The 15,824-nt window shown below is 40.8% G+C and overlaps 1 protein-coding gene across 1 annotated transcript; it reads right to left on the bottom strand.

Annotated features, from left to right (window-relative positions):
* Nucleotides 1-2,572: 2,572 nt before the first annotated feature.
* Nucleotides 2,573-14,595, bottom strand: adora2ab (adenosine A2a receptor b). Its single transcript, XM_071905162.2, has 5 exons — nucleotides 14,387-14,595; nucleotides 9,003-9,594; nucleotides 8,488-8,619; nucleotides 4,729-4,832; nucleotides 2,573-4,455 (listed from the first exon to the last, which is right to left on the bottom strand). Exons 2-5 carry the CDS (start codon nucleotides 9,200-9,202, stop codon nucleotides 3,485-3,487), a joined length of 1,407 nt encoding a protein of 468 aa, XP_071761263.2. The 5' UTR covers nucleotides 9,203-9,594; nucleotides 14,387-14,595; the 3' UTR covers nucleotides 2,573-3,484.
* Nucleotides 14,596-15,824: the final 1,229 nt, after the last annotated feature.

The raw sequence follows: 15,824 nt of genomic DNA, 5'->3' as shown, positions 1-15,824 counted from the left end.
GATTGTTTAAAACCTCCTTGAGGTTTCAGCCAGCCAGCCCATGTTTCCTTACAGCTGTATTCAGTCAGGAGGCTGTTAAATATGTTAAACCTTCACAGTCATAGACGTAATTTGGATGTCAGTGGAAAATAGAAACGGAAAAATTAGGCTAATGATTAGAAATAGCAGAGAATCAAAACTCTTAGTGATAACAATCCTGATTTTTCTGGATTTAGTGTAGCCTATAGCTTATACTTAATTCATTTATTTATTACGAGATATGTAGGCTACATAATTGGTCTTGTGTTTTTCATTTGTTTTTGCAACGTTACTTCATTGAAAAAATGAATTGGCATATTATCTGAACATTCAAAACGTACTAAAGGAATGAAAAAAAAAACTGCAATTCCTAACTTCTATTCCCTCCCAAATCCATTAAAACTCCCTGTGTTTTTTGAGGAGAAAGCAATGTTACTTGCTGTCAGATACATTTCATTGTGTTATAATCTATGGGATGATAATTAGATACTAAACTGTCTATGATGTATTACATACGAATCTATGTATTGTCCATATATTGCATATGATCATTTGTATGGAATCATATCATATGGAAAAAAGTTCCTATTCCTATAATTACTTAATTTGCCTATTCTTTATTGTACCATATTTATCACTACCATATGTCACTTTTAATATGCTCTCACTCATCCAATGCCAATAACAGAGGGACATAATGTGCCAAAGAGTATTCCACATTTAGAAAACAAATGATGATTCTCACACACAAAATTCACTTCTATATCGCCTGTCGATGTTTTGGTACAAGACCTTTATCAAGACGTTTCATAAAGGTCTTGTAAGAAATAAAAGACACAGCAGAGGTGAATCTTCATTTGTTTTCTGTGGCTGGTTTGATGGGGATCTGGATCGTTCCCAGCACCATTTGGATCATGATTATGATAAGATATGGAACAAGCACATCATCCAAATGATTTGGATGATGTGCTTGTTCCATATCTTATCATAATCATTGTAATGTGAACTTGGGATAGAAGAAATATAATGTAGTGAAGATTTACTTGAGGGCTCTTCTGTTTACAAAATAGCACAGTTGCTGCTGCTGCCAGGCAATTGTGTCATTGTGAATTTGCTTGTTCTGTCTAAAAAGGGCATCCACAAAATTTGCATGCCACTGCCAAGTTTACCTTAGGGCTGTTCCCTGCTATAAAAGTAGTCCACTTGAACGAGCCATTGTTTTCCTCTGCGACATCGTGTCACCATGAGCCCCGCTGGAGCCTTTTTTTCTTTCATTACACAACACATGAATGATTATTCAGGTGTCATATATCTCCCACAGTCCCTTATTTATTCAGGGGTTTTGTTTTTTGTTTTGTTTCTGAATCACCTGTTTTTATAACCCTCATCTCATGCTTATCAAGATAACATAAAAAAAACAAAGCATTAAAACAAAATTGCCTCCATACTTCCTCTATTTTTATCCCACAAGATCACAGAGGGAATTGATGGCTGTTATGCATCTTTACCTTTATTTAAACAGGGAAAACCCATTGAGACCAAGGTCTCATTTGCGATGGTGCCCTGGTTACAAGCATAATCACATAATCATAAAAACATAATCATAAACAATATACAATATTATCAACAATATAATCCTTTTTGAATAAACATACATAGGCCTGATACATACCCACACAATATAGGCTGTGAGCACTTGGAGTATAGAGCATCTCTCCACGATCACTCAAGTAAATGTTGCTTAATGCAGGTCTTTCCCACAGTGGAGGGGCTTTTTAATGAGGAGAGGGAAAGCATAATGGCGTAATAAAAGACATCATCAAATGAACCTTCATTTGATTTCCATTGCATTAGGCTCATTGACTGGCGTCAGCAGTCAGGCTACTCTGTAAACACCTCTTGGAGAGTAGTGTGTGTGATGATGTGTGTGTGTGTGTGTGTGTGTGTGTGTGTGTGTGTTTTACATGATGTCTGTGTGTAACTGTGACTCGTATGGAAGCCATGTTACAGGCGTACAAAGTGATATTTGAATAGATAAAATGATATGGCTCTTTGTTATGGCTGGTTGGCAACCAGTCGATATAAATGAGGGTCTTTGACGCATTTGTCCCCTTGTTATTGAAACAGCAACGGGTTAAGTGTTGCCTGGCAGTTATCAAATCTCTGATCAAACTAGCAACCTCGCTTGTTCTGTAGCTATCCAGTAATCAGAGAAATTACTTTCTAACAGTCCTTTAAACAAGAGATGTTGCAGAGTACGGTACATGCCTCCCTTCAAAATAATGTAATTGGTTTCCCTCAAGCAGTCATACAGACACAGGACTGTTTTATGGTTCAGTCAGTCCCCTGGTTACAGCTTTCAGCAGGATAGACTTCAATCGAGAGGTGCTTCAACCTTAGCAGTATGTGTAGGTGTGTTTACATCGAAACAAGAGCACAGAATCATTATTGAGGCCCATAAAAACATTTCATTTTGTTGCAGAGAATGCATACACCTTGACTTCAGTCCATGAAAAAACATTAACCTAATAAGTATTTAAGACTTTTAATTCTCTGACTAGTAAAGACACTACAGATGACCATTAGAAAATGTGACATGACAAAGCAACGTAACAAATAGTGAAGTTCAACAGTTAAAACGTTGACAACCTGTTAAAACTGATACCATGGTGAAAAATTGCAAGATACAGTTTAATAGATACAGATTCTGTCTGTGAGGGGTTTTACAGTACTGTCAAAGTGTGTTGTACTGATAAGAAACTGCAGTTTTTTATAGACATGCAACATAGATGACATGATCTTTGCCTTGTAGTGAATTAGACACAGAGTACAAACATCTCCATAGATGTTACTGTATGGCAACAAATGCTACAATTGGCCCTCATAGTCTCTCTGTGATAGATTGTAAACATCCAGATGCTTTTGACAGGTTTTGGTGTGTGCTTATGGTTCTGATCCAACTCAGAGATGTCTGTTAAGAACAAAAAGTTAAAAAAAAACTAAAGTGGACAACAAATATTGCATGGTTATTATTTTATGTTTGGTCATGATCTGACACGCAGCTCTGAAAAGTGGTGATTTGGAGTCCATACATATTGTGCCGAACAAAATCTTCCATATTCTTACCTGACCATAGGTCATTATAACAAGCCTGTGAAAGGCTTGCACAATGTTTTTATACAGTAACACCAAATACATGTTAAATACCCCAAAAAGGGACACAGCTCAAGTGCACAGAGAATTCTCCAGTTCATTAAAAACTGCCTATAAACATTTATTATTCAGTTATAAAACACTGTCTAAAGACAAAGATGTGAAGGAATATGTTGATAAACATGTTTTTTTTGGTCCGAAATTAACCCATGATGCACATGAGAGTATCAACATTAGTCCTGATAAAGGAGTGGTTTAATATCAGTCCATCCAACAATCGCAAAAAAAACAATTATGTAAATGCAATCCTTTGTCATGAGACTTCTGTAAGCTCTATGGAGCGGTTAGGACTGGTGTGTCTTGGGGAGAGAGGCCTAACATTCACAAAAGAAATACTGCTGCTTCCACAGTCTTTTACCTCCAAAACTCCAGTTGTTCCCCCCAGATATGTGACTGACTCCACTCCATCCTGTGCAGCAAATCCCATGATGCACGGCTGCTGTTGCATGGCGCTGTCCCCTCTGTGGTGTCCATTGGTTATATAGCTAATTGGCGCAGCGTCTAACCTTGCTGTCCAATGGCTGGAGGCTTCATGAGTAACTTTAGGTGGACTGCGGTCGGAGTCCAGAGCATAGCTGTTCACCATTGTGCCGCATGATGAAGCCTCCACCATACTGCTTCGGGAGGAGGTCCGCATAATGCTGCTGCTCCGAACACGGCTGCCGCTCCCGCTCCCGACTCCAATCCCGTGTCGGTCCCTCTGCCACAGGATGTATTGATGCAGGATCCTGCGGAAGGTGAGTCTGAACTCCCGAATGCGGTAGGCATAGATGAAGGGATTAACAACAGAGTTGGCATGGGAGAGGATGATGGCAATATTCATTACCCAGATATGCGGCCGCCCGCAGTCGGGACACAGCAGGTTGAAACAGTTGATGACATGCAGGGGGAGCCAGCAGATGGCAAACAGACCCACAATGATAGCCAATGATTTGGCAGCATGCACCTCCTTCTGCAGCGTCGAACGAGATGAGCTGGAGGACGACGTGCCCGCTCCGTGAGCAGGCATTTGGGCATGCACATGTGCAAGTTTGAGCTCCATCAGTCGGAGCTGGCGCCGTGCGGCCATGAAGATGTGGGCGTAGATGGCCAGCATGACCAGCAGGGGCACCAGCACACAGCCAAAGAAATTGAAATAGACCATGTAGTCGAGGGTAACCACCCCTTCAAACAGGCATTCTGTCATGCCTTCAGGACAGCTGCTGTTGATCTTGGTTTTCACACCTGTAGAACAGAGCCAGGGGTAATTAATTTTCAGTCTAATCTATTCAAAACGTCAAAAAGTCAGGTATTGCAAATCTAAAGTTAGGCTCAGTTTCCCCCTCAAAAAAACATCTTAGCAGTAAGAGCATATTGGATGCGAGGGGAGAAAGAAATTGTTAGTGCTGCAATGTTTATCTTAAACGGGCCTATATATCGATAGATTGATAGATAGATGTATAGATAGACAGACATTTCTCCCATCTTCTTTTAAACAGTCTAAAATAAACCTCCCACCTGTGTTCCAGCCCAGCATCGGTGTCAGGCCGATGCCCACTGAGAGGACCCAGCACAAAGCAATGATGCCCTTTGCCCTCTGCCCTGTCACCAGGCTGTTGTACCTGGAGGGTTGAGCAGAACACAAAAAGACATTAGGGGCGCTTGATTTGTCTAATCTCACTGTGACGTTACACCGTCTGAGGTGGTGCAAAACACACATCAAGTGCTTGGAATATTTAAAGAAAAAATAGTTCTGTTAACAAACGAACAAAAGGCCTTGACAAATAAACTCATGCTGCCAATTCACAAGAAAAGTGGAAGAATGCACAGGCATCAGACGGCTTGATCCAGAATATGTACAGCATCTCTATGTTCCTCCTCCTCTCCTCTAAGGAAATGACCCCATTATCTGACATATCAGACTGCATAAAACATGTTAGCAGGTGGAGGAGCAGATACAGTATAAGATCATGATATGTGTGTCTTTGGGTGACTTTGAGTGGTGTGTGAGTGCGCATAAATCTGCTATAAAAGATACTCCCTACCTATATTAATATTTATAAGTATAAGTATTAATAAGTTCTGATATTGCCTCTAAAGTCTGAACAATATCTTATCTACTGGGATACTGATAGTCGTTTAAGACCTGAGCAATGCAGTGTTATTAAAATTGCCGTGTAATGTTCATGTTGTGGCAAATTATGTATTAACATGGGTGAAATGATGAGGGCTGAAATCATCAAACGCAGTTTTAGTGAAAGACGGGGTAAACTCTAAAGGACATGATGTGGAGTGAATTAACTAACTGAAGACCAGGACAAAGACACCAGCAATGTTGTAGTACGTGAGTCCTGAACTCGGACTCAGGACCAATTTTGATGACTCAGACTTGGACTGGGACTTGCTCAGTGAGGACATCTTTTCAGTGTTACTCTAAATTTAGGCCTACATGTAGACACAGGCTATGAAAATGTATCTTACAACACAACCGCTGATAGGATGATGTTAAAACTGTTCACACACTGTTAAAATACAATAGCTTTATGTTAAAATTTTCAAATTTGCTCCTTTATTTTTGGTCTATTTCAAAATACAAATCCAAAAACAAACGAAATGACTGAAATCTAAAACTTAAAGTTACCATTCTAACGAATAGTGTTTAATGTGGCAGATGTACAGTATATTTATATGTCTTCTTTTAAATTTGTTCTAACATGGGTTACACACTGGTGACTCGGACTCGAGTGCTGAGGTCTTGAGACTCGACTCAGACATGACCTTGGTGACTCGCACTTGGACTCGGATTCAAATACTGAGGACTCGGTGTTGGTTTGATGACTCGACTACAAAACTGCCACAAGGACACAAGTATCAACGTAGCATTCTTGGATTTGACGTTTAGCCCAGGTCTGTCAAGGATAAATGCGGGTTCATTCACATTTACACTGCCAACGAAAAATCAACAGTCTCCCTCATTCCCTACGTTATCAACATATCTTCAAAAGTGTTTTCTAAGATCGTGAAATTACACCTAGAAAACTTTTGTAGGCAGCATAAATGTACGACATTGCCCTGGGCAGGGATGGGAAATGTGCAAATTTGGATATAGGGAAAAAAACTATCATGAAAATGTACTGTAATTGTTGGTAAAATTACCTCATCTATATCAACTAAACATGTTGCCTGTGTTGCATGGCCTTCATCCCATGTGACTGAGGTCTTTCAGGGTGGCAGCAAGTATATTAAGCCTCTTGGAACTCTGAATGAATGATTAGTCCTTTGGTCTTTGGTGCTAGGGTTGTGGCACCAATGAGATTCACATGCACACACACACACACGCACATGCACACGCACACGCACACACACAGACAAACCAACCCCTTATGCAACTGCTTATGCAAATGCATCACCTGCTGTGGCTTACTAGAAGAAATATCCTCTCATGACGGACTGCAGTTGTGACTACGTGATTAAACAGTGGCTTTGGTTACCCACACACAGACTGTATGAGCCAACAGTACATGTGTCCAAATGCCTGTTGCAGAAACAAGGAACTTTAAAATGTTGTGATGAGAAGGGGGAACCATTTGCAGGAAATACACCATCTCCATATGATTGGCAAATCAATATGTTTTAGTACAGTGTGCAATCTAAAGTATATGATGTAATGTGACTTTCACGTAAACAGACATCTGTCAGATGGTTGTGATGGAGTGAAGGGATAATGTAAAATAATGAAAATTTAGTTTTGTATGACCACCCCCCTTGTACAGAATAACCTTAATTGAATACGCTATGATAAAAGGCAGGAAATGATGAATAATTCTTTCTTACAACTGACAATACATTTTAAATTTGTTTGACAAATTCTTTTGTTACAGACACATAGGTGTTATCGCAGCGATCTCTACTTTCCCATCATATTCTGCTGCCCGTTCAATGAGAGGGAAATTAACTGGTTTGTAGTTATGTCCCCTAGGGAAATGAATGGTTATAAATATACTATATGTGTGTGTGTGTGTGTGTGTGTGTGTGTGTGTGTGTGTGTGTGTGTGTGTGTTTGGTGGTGGGGGGTGGAAACACAGAGATAGAGAGCCGTTTGCTGATTGTGTGTGTGTGTGTGCGCATATGTACATGCAGGTGTGCTTACATGTGCTTATGCATGTGTGTGTGTGTGTGTGTGCCTGCTGCCTCCATGACTGTGTGTGCTACTCTTGTCTCTCCGCTGGTGTTGATTTACGGGGATGATAATGATCAAAGCCTTCAGCAGGTTTAATCCTGCCAACAGCACACGAACACTAACCCAATAAAGCCTGTGGAGACATCTATCTCTGTCTGCCCCACAGTCAGCCAGATTAGCCTTGATTGAATAAGACCCCGCTATAATTCAATGTGTTTTGCTACACCGGTGCATTGGGCTGTGGACGCCTCTTAGATCTAACGGTCCCCTCACACTCCTCTGCCTTGGGTGGTGTGTGTGTGAACCAAGCGTCACGCTGGAACGGTACCCAGGTGGGCCTTCTATATAAAACCAGCTACACCAAAACAGGAAGGATTCTTTGAGCCATCAGTTATGTTTTGTAAATAATTTCTCATTCATCCGGTCCCCAAAAGATTTGGGCAACCTGGCAAACGCCTTTCTTTTATAAAGACGCTAACTGTTAAGTTGTAATGAATTGAATCTGGGTGAACGGAGATCATGATAAGCTTTCTCTCAGAGGTGTGACCAAGTCAACTTTGCTCGAGTCCCAAGTCAGTCTCACATCTTGAGGCACAAGTCTCAAGTCAAGTCCCAAGCCTAAACGTAGAACACCAAGTCAAGTCAGAATAAATGAAGAGTCCAGTATCAATGTAATATCTAGTATTCTATTATTCTATTATATATTTTTCAATGCAATATTGTTTTAATAGTATAAAAACTTGGTAAATGCGTCATGAGTTTGACTTCTATAATCACTTTTATCTTCAATAAGTTCAATCATTCCATACAAATTCAGAAAACAGAATTTAAATTCAGTTGGAACAAATCTCATAACTTTCAATCTAAGTCATTTACACAAACACAAGACTTTTGTCAAGACTTTAGAAACCTTTTCAAGTCATCAAAGTCTCCAGAACCCAAGTCAAATCAAGTCTCAAGTATTCTCTTCATGCATCAAGTCAAGTCTGAAAGCAATTAAAATTGTGACTCGAGTCCAAGTGATGTGACTCGAGTCCCCACCTCTGCTGTCTCTGTCTGAATTATCATTAAAGCTGATGTGATTTCGTTCCTCTCACCTGAGCGGGCTCTTGATGGCGATGTGGCGGTCCACAGCGATAGCCAGCAGGCTGAAGATGGAGCTCTGGGTGAGCACCAGCACGAAGCAGGCGATGAACAGGCAGCCGTGGAAGTTGGCGCAGAACCCAGTGCTGATGTAAACATTGTTGATGTGCAGGAAATATCACAGGTTCACACAAGGCTGTTGTCATTTCAGACATTTCAAAAATTGCTACATTGTTATACTGAAATCTAGCAAAGCAGTGTCTCTTAAATTATGGATCAGGACCCATAATTTAAGAAACATTGCTTTGCTAGATTTCACTTTTGTGTGGACCCACCAGACCAACTGGGCCCAAAATTCTGACCAATTTTGGGTCCAGTTGGTCTGGTGAGTCCACACAAGAGTTTTAGTATGTTGGTACTTGGTGCCACGATGATGCTAAATTTGTCAAAATTGAGGCTGAAATAAAAAAAAAAAAAAGGATTAACAATTCCTCAAGTAAAATAACGCTATCAACAATGGAAATGATACCTAATGATGATGGCGAAGGGGATGGCCAGCAGCCCCACAGCGATGTCGGCCACCGCCAGCGACACCACAAAGAAGTTGGTGATGGTCTGCAGGTTGGAGTTGAGGCAGACGGCCCAGCAGACCAGGATGTTCCCAGCCACGGCCAGGCAGGCGATCACCAGCTCCAGGCCAATGTAGACCAGCTGAGCATCCATCAGCATGGTTATTTTTCTCTCTTTCCTCTTTTCCTTGTGCTTTCATCCCATACACTGTAAGTCGCTCTACATGTTTTCAGATAAATACCTGCTTGCCAAACAGCACGGTACAACCGCAAGGCAGAGTGATTGTGTCACAGGAGGACGGCGGGAGCAGGAAGTTCTCACCACACACATCACTGCCACTGCAAGGGGAAGTGGCACTTTACTCAGAAGTTTTGCTGTCAGACGCACTATCTCACTCTGTCTCTTCCTCTCTTTCTCTGCATCTGTCTTTGTCTCTTTCGGTGTCCCTCTCTTTCTGTTGTTCACCCGAGTAAACCCTGTCACAGCCAGGAGCTGAACATTGGGAGGGTCTGGGAGTGTTGCCCACCAGCTGTCAGATGAAGAGCAGTGGCCTGGAGAGAGAGAGAGAGAGAGAGAGAGAGAGAGAGAGAACACAATCTCACTGGTATAGCCTGTACAAACAGGCTGCAGGTTACCACACAGATACGTGCGCGCACGCACACACACACACACACACACACACACACACACACACACACACACACACACACACACACAGGTCAGAAAGGCAATCTATCTCTGGAAGACAGGAGGACAGTTTGTTTTCCATACAGGGCCAAAGTAGACAGTTCAACAATACACCTTTTATTTCAGGAAAAGTTTCCCAAAAACTCCTCCACACTAATCATCCCTGCCACTATCATGCTTTCCTGCCAAATCACTGATAATCACACAAAATAAAGCAGCAATAAATTCCAAAGCCATTGTGCTATTACTGGAAGACATTACTACATTAACTTTGGCGTGTTTGTGTTTTTTTTGCTAAGCGCAGTCTTATTTATGTTTTTCCAGGGCATTTCTAATGGCTAAATTCCTCCATATTGTAAGCAGATTAGAGTATATTGTTGCAATCGCCGCAGCAACCTCAGATAACCTTCACAAAGAAGGAGAGTCTGAAATGTAGGCCAAGTTATTCAGTTTACTGGGTTACTCCAGCCCAGGGGAGTGGGAAAGGGAGGCAGGTTTCCAGATCATGTCAGATAATAATAACCAGGGCCTTACCAATATATTGGTGAGCAGGTATCGTTGACTCACATTGGGCATCAGCATTATTTCCACCATTAATGCACAGACAAGATCAGCAGAAAAATAAGATTTAGTGTGATTTTTTTTTTTTATTATATATATATATTTTCAAGTTTGCTTTTAACACTAAACCTTAATAATAAAGAACAATTCTTAATGAACACCTTAACGTTGTAACATTTAGATTAGGTGGTTTGTGAATGGTGCTGCCTGTCTGATGGTCCTGTAGATCTAGCTTATTGTCCTCTGTGTGTTAGTACATCATTCTGAACTGGGCTTCTGTATGAATGCTCACCCTGGATTAAGGCACAAGAGACAGTTATCATACACATCTCATCCTGAGTGTTGGTAAATATCAGACTGAGCGGTTCATAATTCTGACCAAATATTTGGTCTAGAGAGGGGTAATAATGATTCAATACATTGATTATAAATGTATTCCAAGCAGACAGTGCCAAAAGCCATCTATGTACATTGGCTACAGTATGTTTTTGCACTCAGTCCTGGGGAGCCTTCTTGGCTATAATATAATTTGATATGATTGCTCATTCCTACGGGGATGCCCAGGAATCCATCTTGGCAGGCCGATGACTACATGCCAATTCACATCTAGAGCTACAACTATAAACTATAACAATGCACTGTTGATCAAGTGTTCGCACTACAACAATATCTGTGATCAGTTCCTCTGCAAACAAAGCATGACTGCAGTGAGCTAACAAATTCTCTGCCCCCTTCTTCTTTCTTACAACTTTAATTTGATCGGTTGAAAATGTTTTAACATTGTCTCTGCATCCAAAAATCGCTCTGAGATTGAATCAAAAATGGAGTCAAAGTTGTTGGATGTTTTTATAGTTACTTTTTTAATGGGAACACAGACACTCTATTTGCTTAGAACTATTTATATCATTTTATAGTTTGTTTTATAGTTCTAGTTATCTTTATAGTTATCACATGTGAATGGAAACTTCTGTCTTTATCCTACACACACATGAACACCTACATGCACACACATACACACACACACACACACACACACACACATACAGCTATCCCAGGGTGGACCCTAGCGCTGGAATCCAGGGAGGGACAGAGCGCATCAGGGGCGCATGAGCCCACAGCGCAGACATATGCTGAAGGTGATAAGTTATCAATTCGAATGAAAGGGATCTGTAAATATGACCTAGTTCCTGCCAAGGTCGACACAGTGAGTAAGATGTGACAAGATAAGATTTGACAAGACTGACGGCAAGACAAACAACTGTTTCCTGCACAACGATGGGGAAATTTGGCTGCTGTCGGAACAATGCTGGGACCAGAGTTTTTTTGTTTTTCTGGGACCAGTTGAACAGTTTTCATACCAAAAATCAATGGTTTGCTTTAACATACAGGCATTCCCAGACCAATGTTCATTCAACCACACTATTTTATATTTATCCCAATCATGTTAAAAATATTTCTTTACATCAATTTGACACTGATATATCTATAGAGGCTGTTGAGGCATAAACTTTTTGATGCAGAATGACAGCGCACATTGACCAGTTTCCATCTTCATATGTACCAACCAGGGGTCTATATGTGTTATCTTTGGAGCCAGAAGTTCTCTGTAGCTCCATAAGTACATTTATCTCACTGGAATATGCAAATAAGGGCTCTAAAAATTTCTAAAAAGTTTGCTGTGGATGTCAGCTGTAACTTGAAGCACGTCAGGTTCTCACCCTCCAATCCAGCTATGAAGAGAGATTTGCCTTCTATTATGAAATAAACTGTTTCAACTGAATTAAGTTCAAATTCAAACCTGGTCCCAACCCTAGCTTAACCCTAACCCTGACTACTGTATCTGTTTGAGTATCAGAATTGGACTATCAAAATAAAGCATGACCAAAGGGAAGTTCCAAATTTAATAAAGGAGATGTTTAGGGGGGGGGGGGCGTGGGGGGGGTGTTAAACTGTAATTTCCCTTCACCATTCTGTGAAAATCTTTATTTAAAAAGGGGAATTCCCTTTTAAACAGGAGATGCCACGCCTCTTTATTTCCCCTATAAGTGGCACCCAGAAAATCCTTACAGTCCATGGGAGTGCAGACTTTTATTATTATCAGGCGTCGCTATTTTGCTACACAGATACAAGCGCTTTACAAATAAACTGCATCCACCTCTGGCTGGCCTCATGTAACCTTACAGAACTCCTAGCAGTGCTTCTGATAGCCGACGTATAGGAAGAAAGCCTGAATATAACCGCATGTTAGTGTCCATTTGCTTGAATATGCGTGTTGCATACAGTGTCCAAAACAACAGCTTCAATCACACAGTTCAAATTATGAAGAGTCAAAGCCACACAATTTAAAAAACATAAAAGAACATCCAACAGAACCGCTGTGATAAGACATTCCCTTCCTCCTATGCAGACTGACCCCAGACTGTCCACATTTCCCTAGAAGCATCTGGATACTTTTCCTCCTCTAAACTGCCTCTGTTGGCCTCATATAACCCTGTAGATCTACTAGCAGTGATGCTGATAGGCGATACATCTGACCAAGGTCCTATTTTCCACCTATTGCTCTTCCACTGCTGGCCTCACCCAACCCAAGGGGATTTCAGAGCCTGGGAGAAACATGTTTGGCTGCTTTTCATGTGGATCCTTAATGTGTCATGATGGTGCAGGAACTTGCACACTTAAATAGGTATTTCCAGTTAACTGTATGTATTTGGGTTGTGTGTAATTTACTGTAGGCTTTATGCTAGCATGTATGTGAGGGATCCACAGCATAACGTCACTGTCGGGTGAAAACCTCGTAGCTCCAATTCCAATTTCATGTTTTAACTTGGACTGAAGGATTACATAGTCCTCTGTAGTATGAGAAAATTGCACGACCCTTTGGTTTATCAAAGCCGTTCCAAAACTGTTGGATAAACTCAAAAATGCATGGTGGTCAAGCTAAAAGCAAGGCTGTTTTTCTGAAAAGTTCCTGAAAAGTTGACATTTTGGAGATAGTTACAAGGTTACACTAACAATAGTGTGTGTGTGTGTGTGTGTGTGTGTGTGTGTGTGTGTGTGTGTGTGTGTGTGTGTGTGAACAGAAGCCTTGGAGGAAGTGATAAGCTAATGCACATCCTTTGGAGGGAATCTATTGCATCCAACGAGTACAGTGAAAAACAACAACAGTTATATTACTGTTGGCCATTGCACTGTGTGTATAACTGCTGGAGGAGGTATTATGGATTGACATCACAAACTAAACTCTGAACAGCAGGCACAGATAGGAATAGAAGACGTAAGCAGTGTTCAAGCCAAGCTACCAAGTATTCAAGCCAACTATGCCTGGGCAAGTTATGTGTTTGATGCAATAGATGGGCAGTGGTGGAAAAAGGCTTTAGCTCTGATCCCCAACAAGCGGCCATGAAATGGTGTCATGGCAAGTGGATGAGTTTGATTTTAGGAGGGTTTGGTACAGGCAAGGGAAACGGTTCTTTCCCCCCTCATACCTGTATTTCCACTAGAATCGACAGTTAACAAGAGGGATGAGTAATAATTTGTGCTAAGAGGGAGGATGGCACCCTCTCTCTCATCGCCCCCTCAAACAGCTCTTAAACGGCTTTTTCTTCTTTCTTTTTGTTTTCCACAAATGGATACAATGTATTTCCACTTATCAGCCTAGTTGCCAATGACAGAAGCACATACTATATTTCCAGCTACTTGTGCAGTAGGCCTTTGTCTAACAACTATTCCAAACTTTCTACCACTGTTAAAATGATAAAATTGTCAAAATGTATCGTTCTCATCCATCTCATTCATCAATTGTCTGCGATAAAATCCTGTAAAACTTATCCTGACAAACTTAAGACTAAATTGTAGCTAAAAAAAAATCACAATCAAAGGCACAATCCATCATTAGTTGAAGAGTGATCAGTCTAAACATAGTTAGCTTAGTGTTTGTTCAGTTTACAACACAAAATAACAGCATAGTAGTTCAGCCAGTGTGGAACAACACCTGCAGGTGACGGGAGTTTGCAAAGTCAGTATCAATTAATAATATTTACTAATTGAATAACATAAATTGTACTATAAATATGGAGAACCTTCACTACTGCTTACCTCATTGTGAAGATGTAGAAGTGAAGAAAGAGGCAGTTTCCCCATCAACGTGTTCAGCACATCACTCTGATGGCAGTGTAAAATAAAAAGTAAAAGAAAAGAACCGACTGATACCTTCCACTCAGAAACACACCGACCTCCAAAAACTGATTGTTCACTACTCCAAAAGGGTGTCGTCCTCTGAGTTGGTGCAATTGCCTTTTCTGTTTGGCCGGAGAGGAGAGGAGAGGAGAGGAGAGGTTCAGCTCTCGCTCCGCGCGCCCTGACGCTTCTACAGGAAAGTGCGGTGTGCAGCATACCCGCCGCTTCTATTCGAGCGCCTGTGTGTGTGTGTGTGTGTGTGTGCGTGTGTGTGTGTGTGTGTGTGTGTGTGTGTGTGTGCGTGTGTGTGTGTGTGTGTGAGGGGGGCGGTGTTTGGGGGGTTTGACTTCCTGTAATCACCAGTGATGTAGGCTAGTGGTAAATGGGTAATGCATAAAGTACGACCTCCAGTCGGTATATACTGTACAATTATTATTTTTTTCAAGTTTTCAGAAAAGTATTTATTATTCCTATTAGACATATTATTAGTAGTAGTGATATTAGTATTAGTATTATTCTGTATTCAGTCCAATAATGCAGGCACTGGTTGGTAACTTTTTTTTTTCTAATTTGGCAGGTAGTCCTGGTGACTTGGACACAAAGAATGGAGATTGGCCCTTGTAGAAATGTAGAAATGTGAAAGTTGGTGCAGACATGTATCTGGACATGCTGAACATTTTTGCCTCTAGGACCCATAATGTCGACCATACATTTTTGGCCGTCATTTTGGATATCTTGGGAAACCTTTAAAAACCTTCTTCTCATGAATCGCAGGTCAGAACGACACAGAATTTGGCAGGTATATTAATTAGATGTGCCTTCACTTGCGAAAAGCTAAGGGATCGGTCCAGAAGTTATTAACCTATCAATTTTTCAAAAAATTGTACAAAAAGTTCAACTCACCGTTTTATCATGACAATCAATTCTACAGGTTGGTCAGAAACATCATTTTATGTTGAGATTTGAACATCTGTTATGATAATAACAAAGACTTTATACCCACAATGCCTTGCGGGGCAATCAGGGAATTCAGTGTAAAACCTGTTCATTGCTGCTAGCAGCTATATTTTGTGTTGTTTTCCCTGAAGAGAAAATCCTTATATCCTCATACAACTTACAGAAGTTTGTTTACTCTGATGTATATTTTCATATAGATAGTTTCATCATAAAAAATAAAAATAATTTCAGCCTTAACAGTTGGCAAACTGAGCTCTGGTGGGTCACACTGCACCACTCCCTGCATGTAGGCCTAACCCTCGCTACGTGCAAAAGTCCACATATACAGTCAAATGAGAAGATTATAAATTGACACTGTATATGCTGAGGTTTATGCTGTACGTCTGGATGTAAATCCTTT

Source organism: Centroberyx gerrardi, chromosome 2, assembly GCF_048128805.1.
Source record: "Centroberyx gerrardi isolate f3 chromosome 2, fCenGer3.hap1.cur.20231027, whole genome shotgun sequence".
Lineage (NCBI taxonomy): Eukaryota > Metazoa > Chordata > Actinopteri > Beryciformes > Berycidae > Centroberyx > Centroberyx gerrardi.
This window is presented reverse-complemented; position numbering and strand designations above follow the sequence as displayed.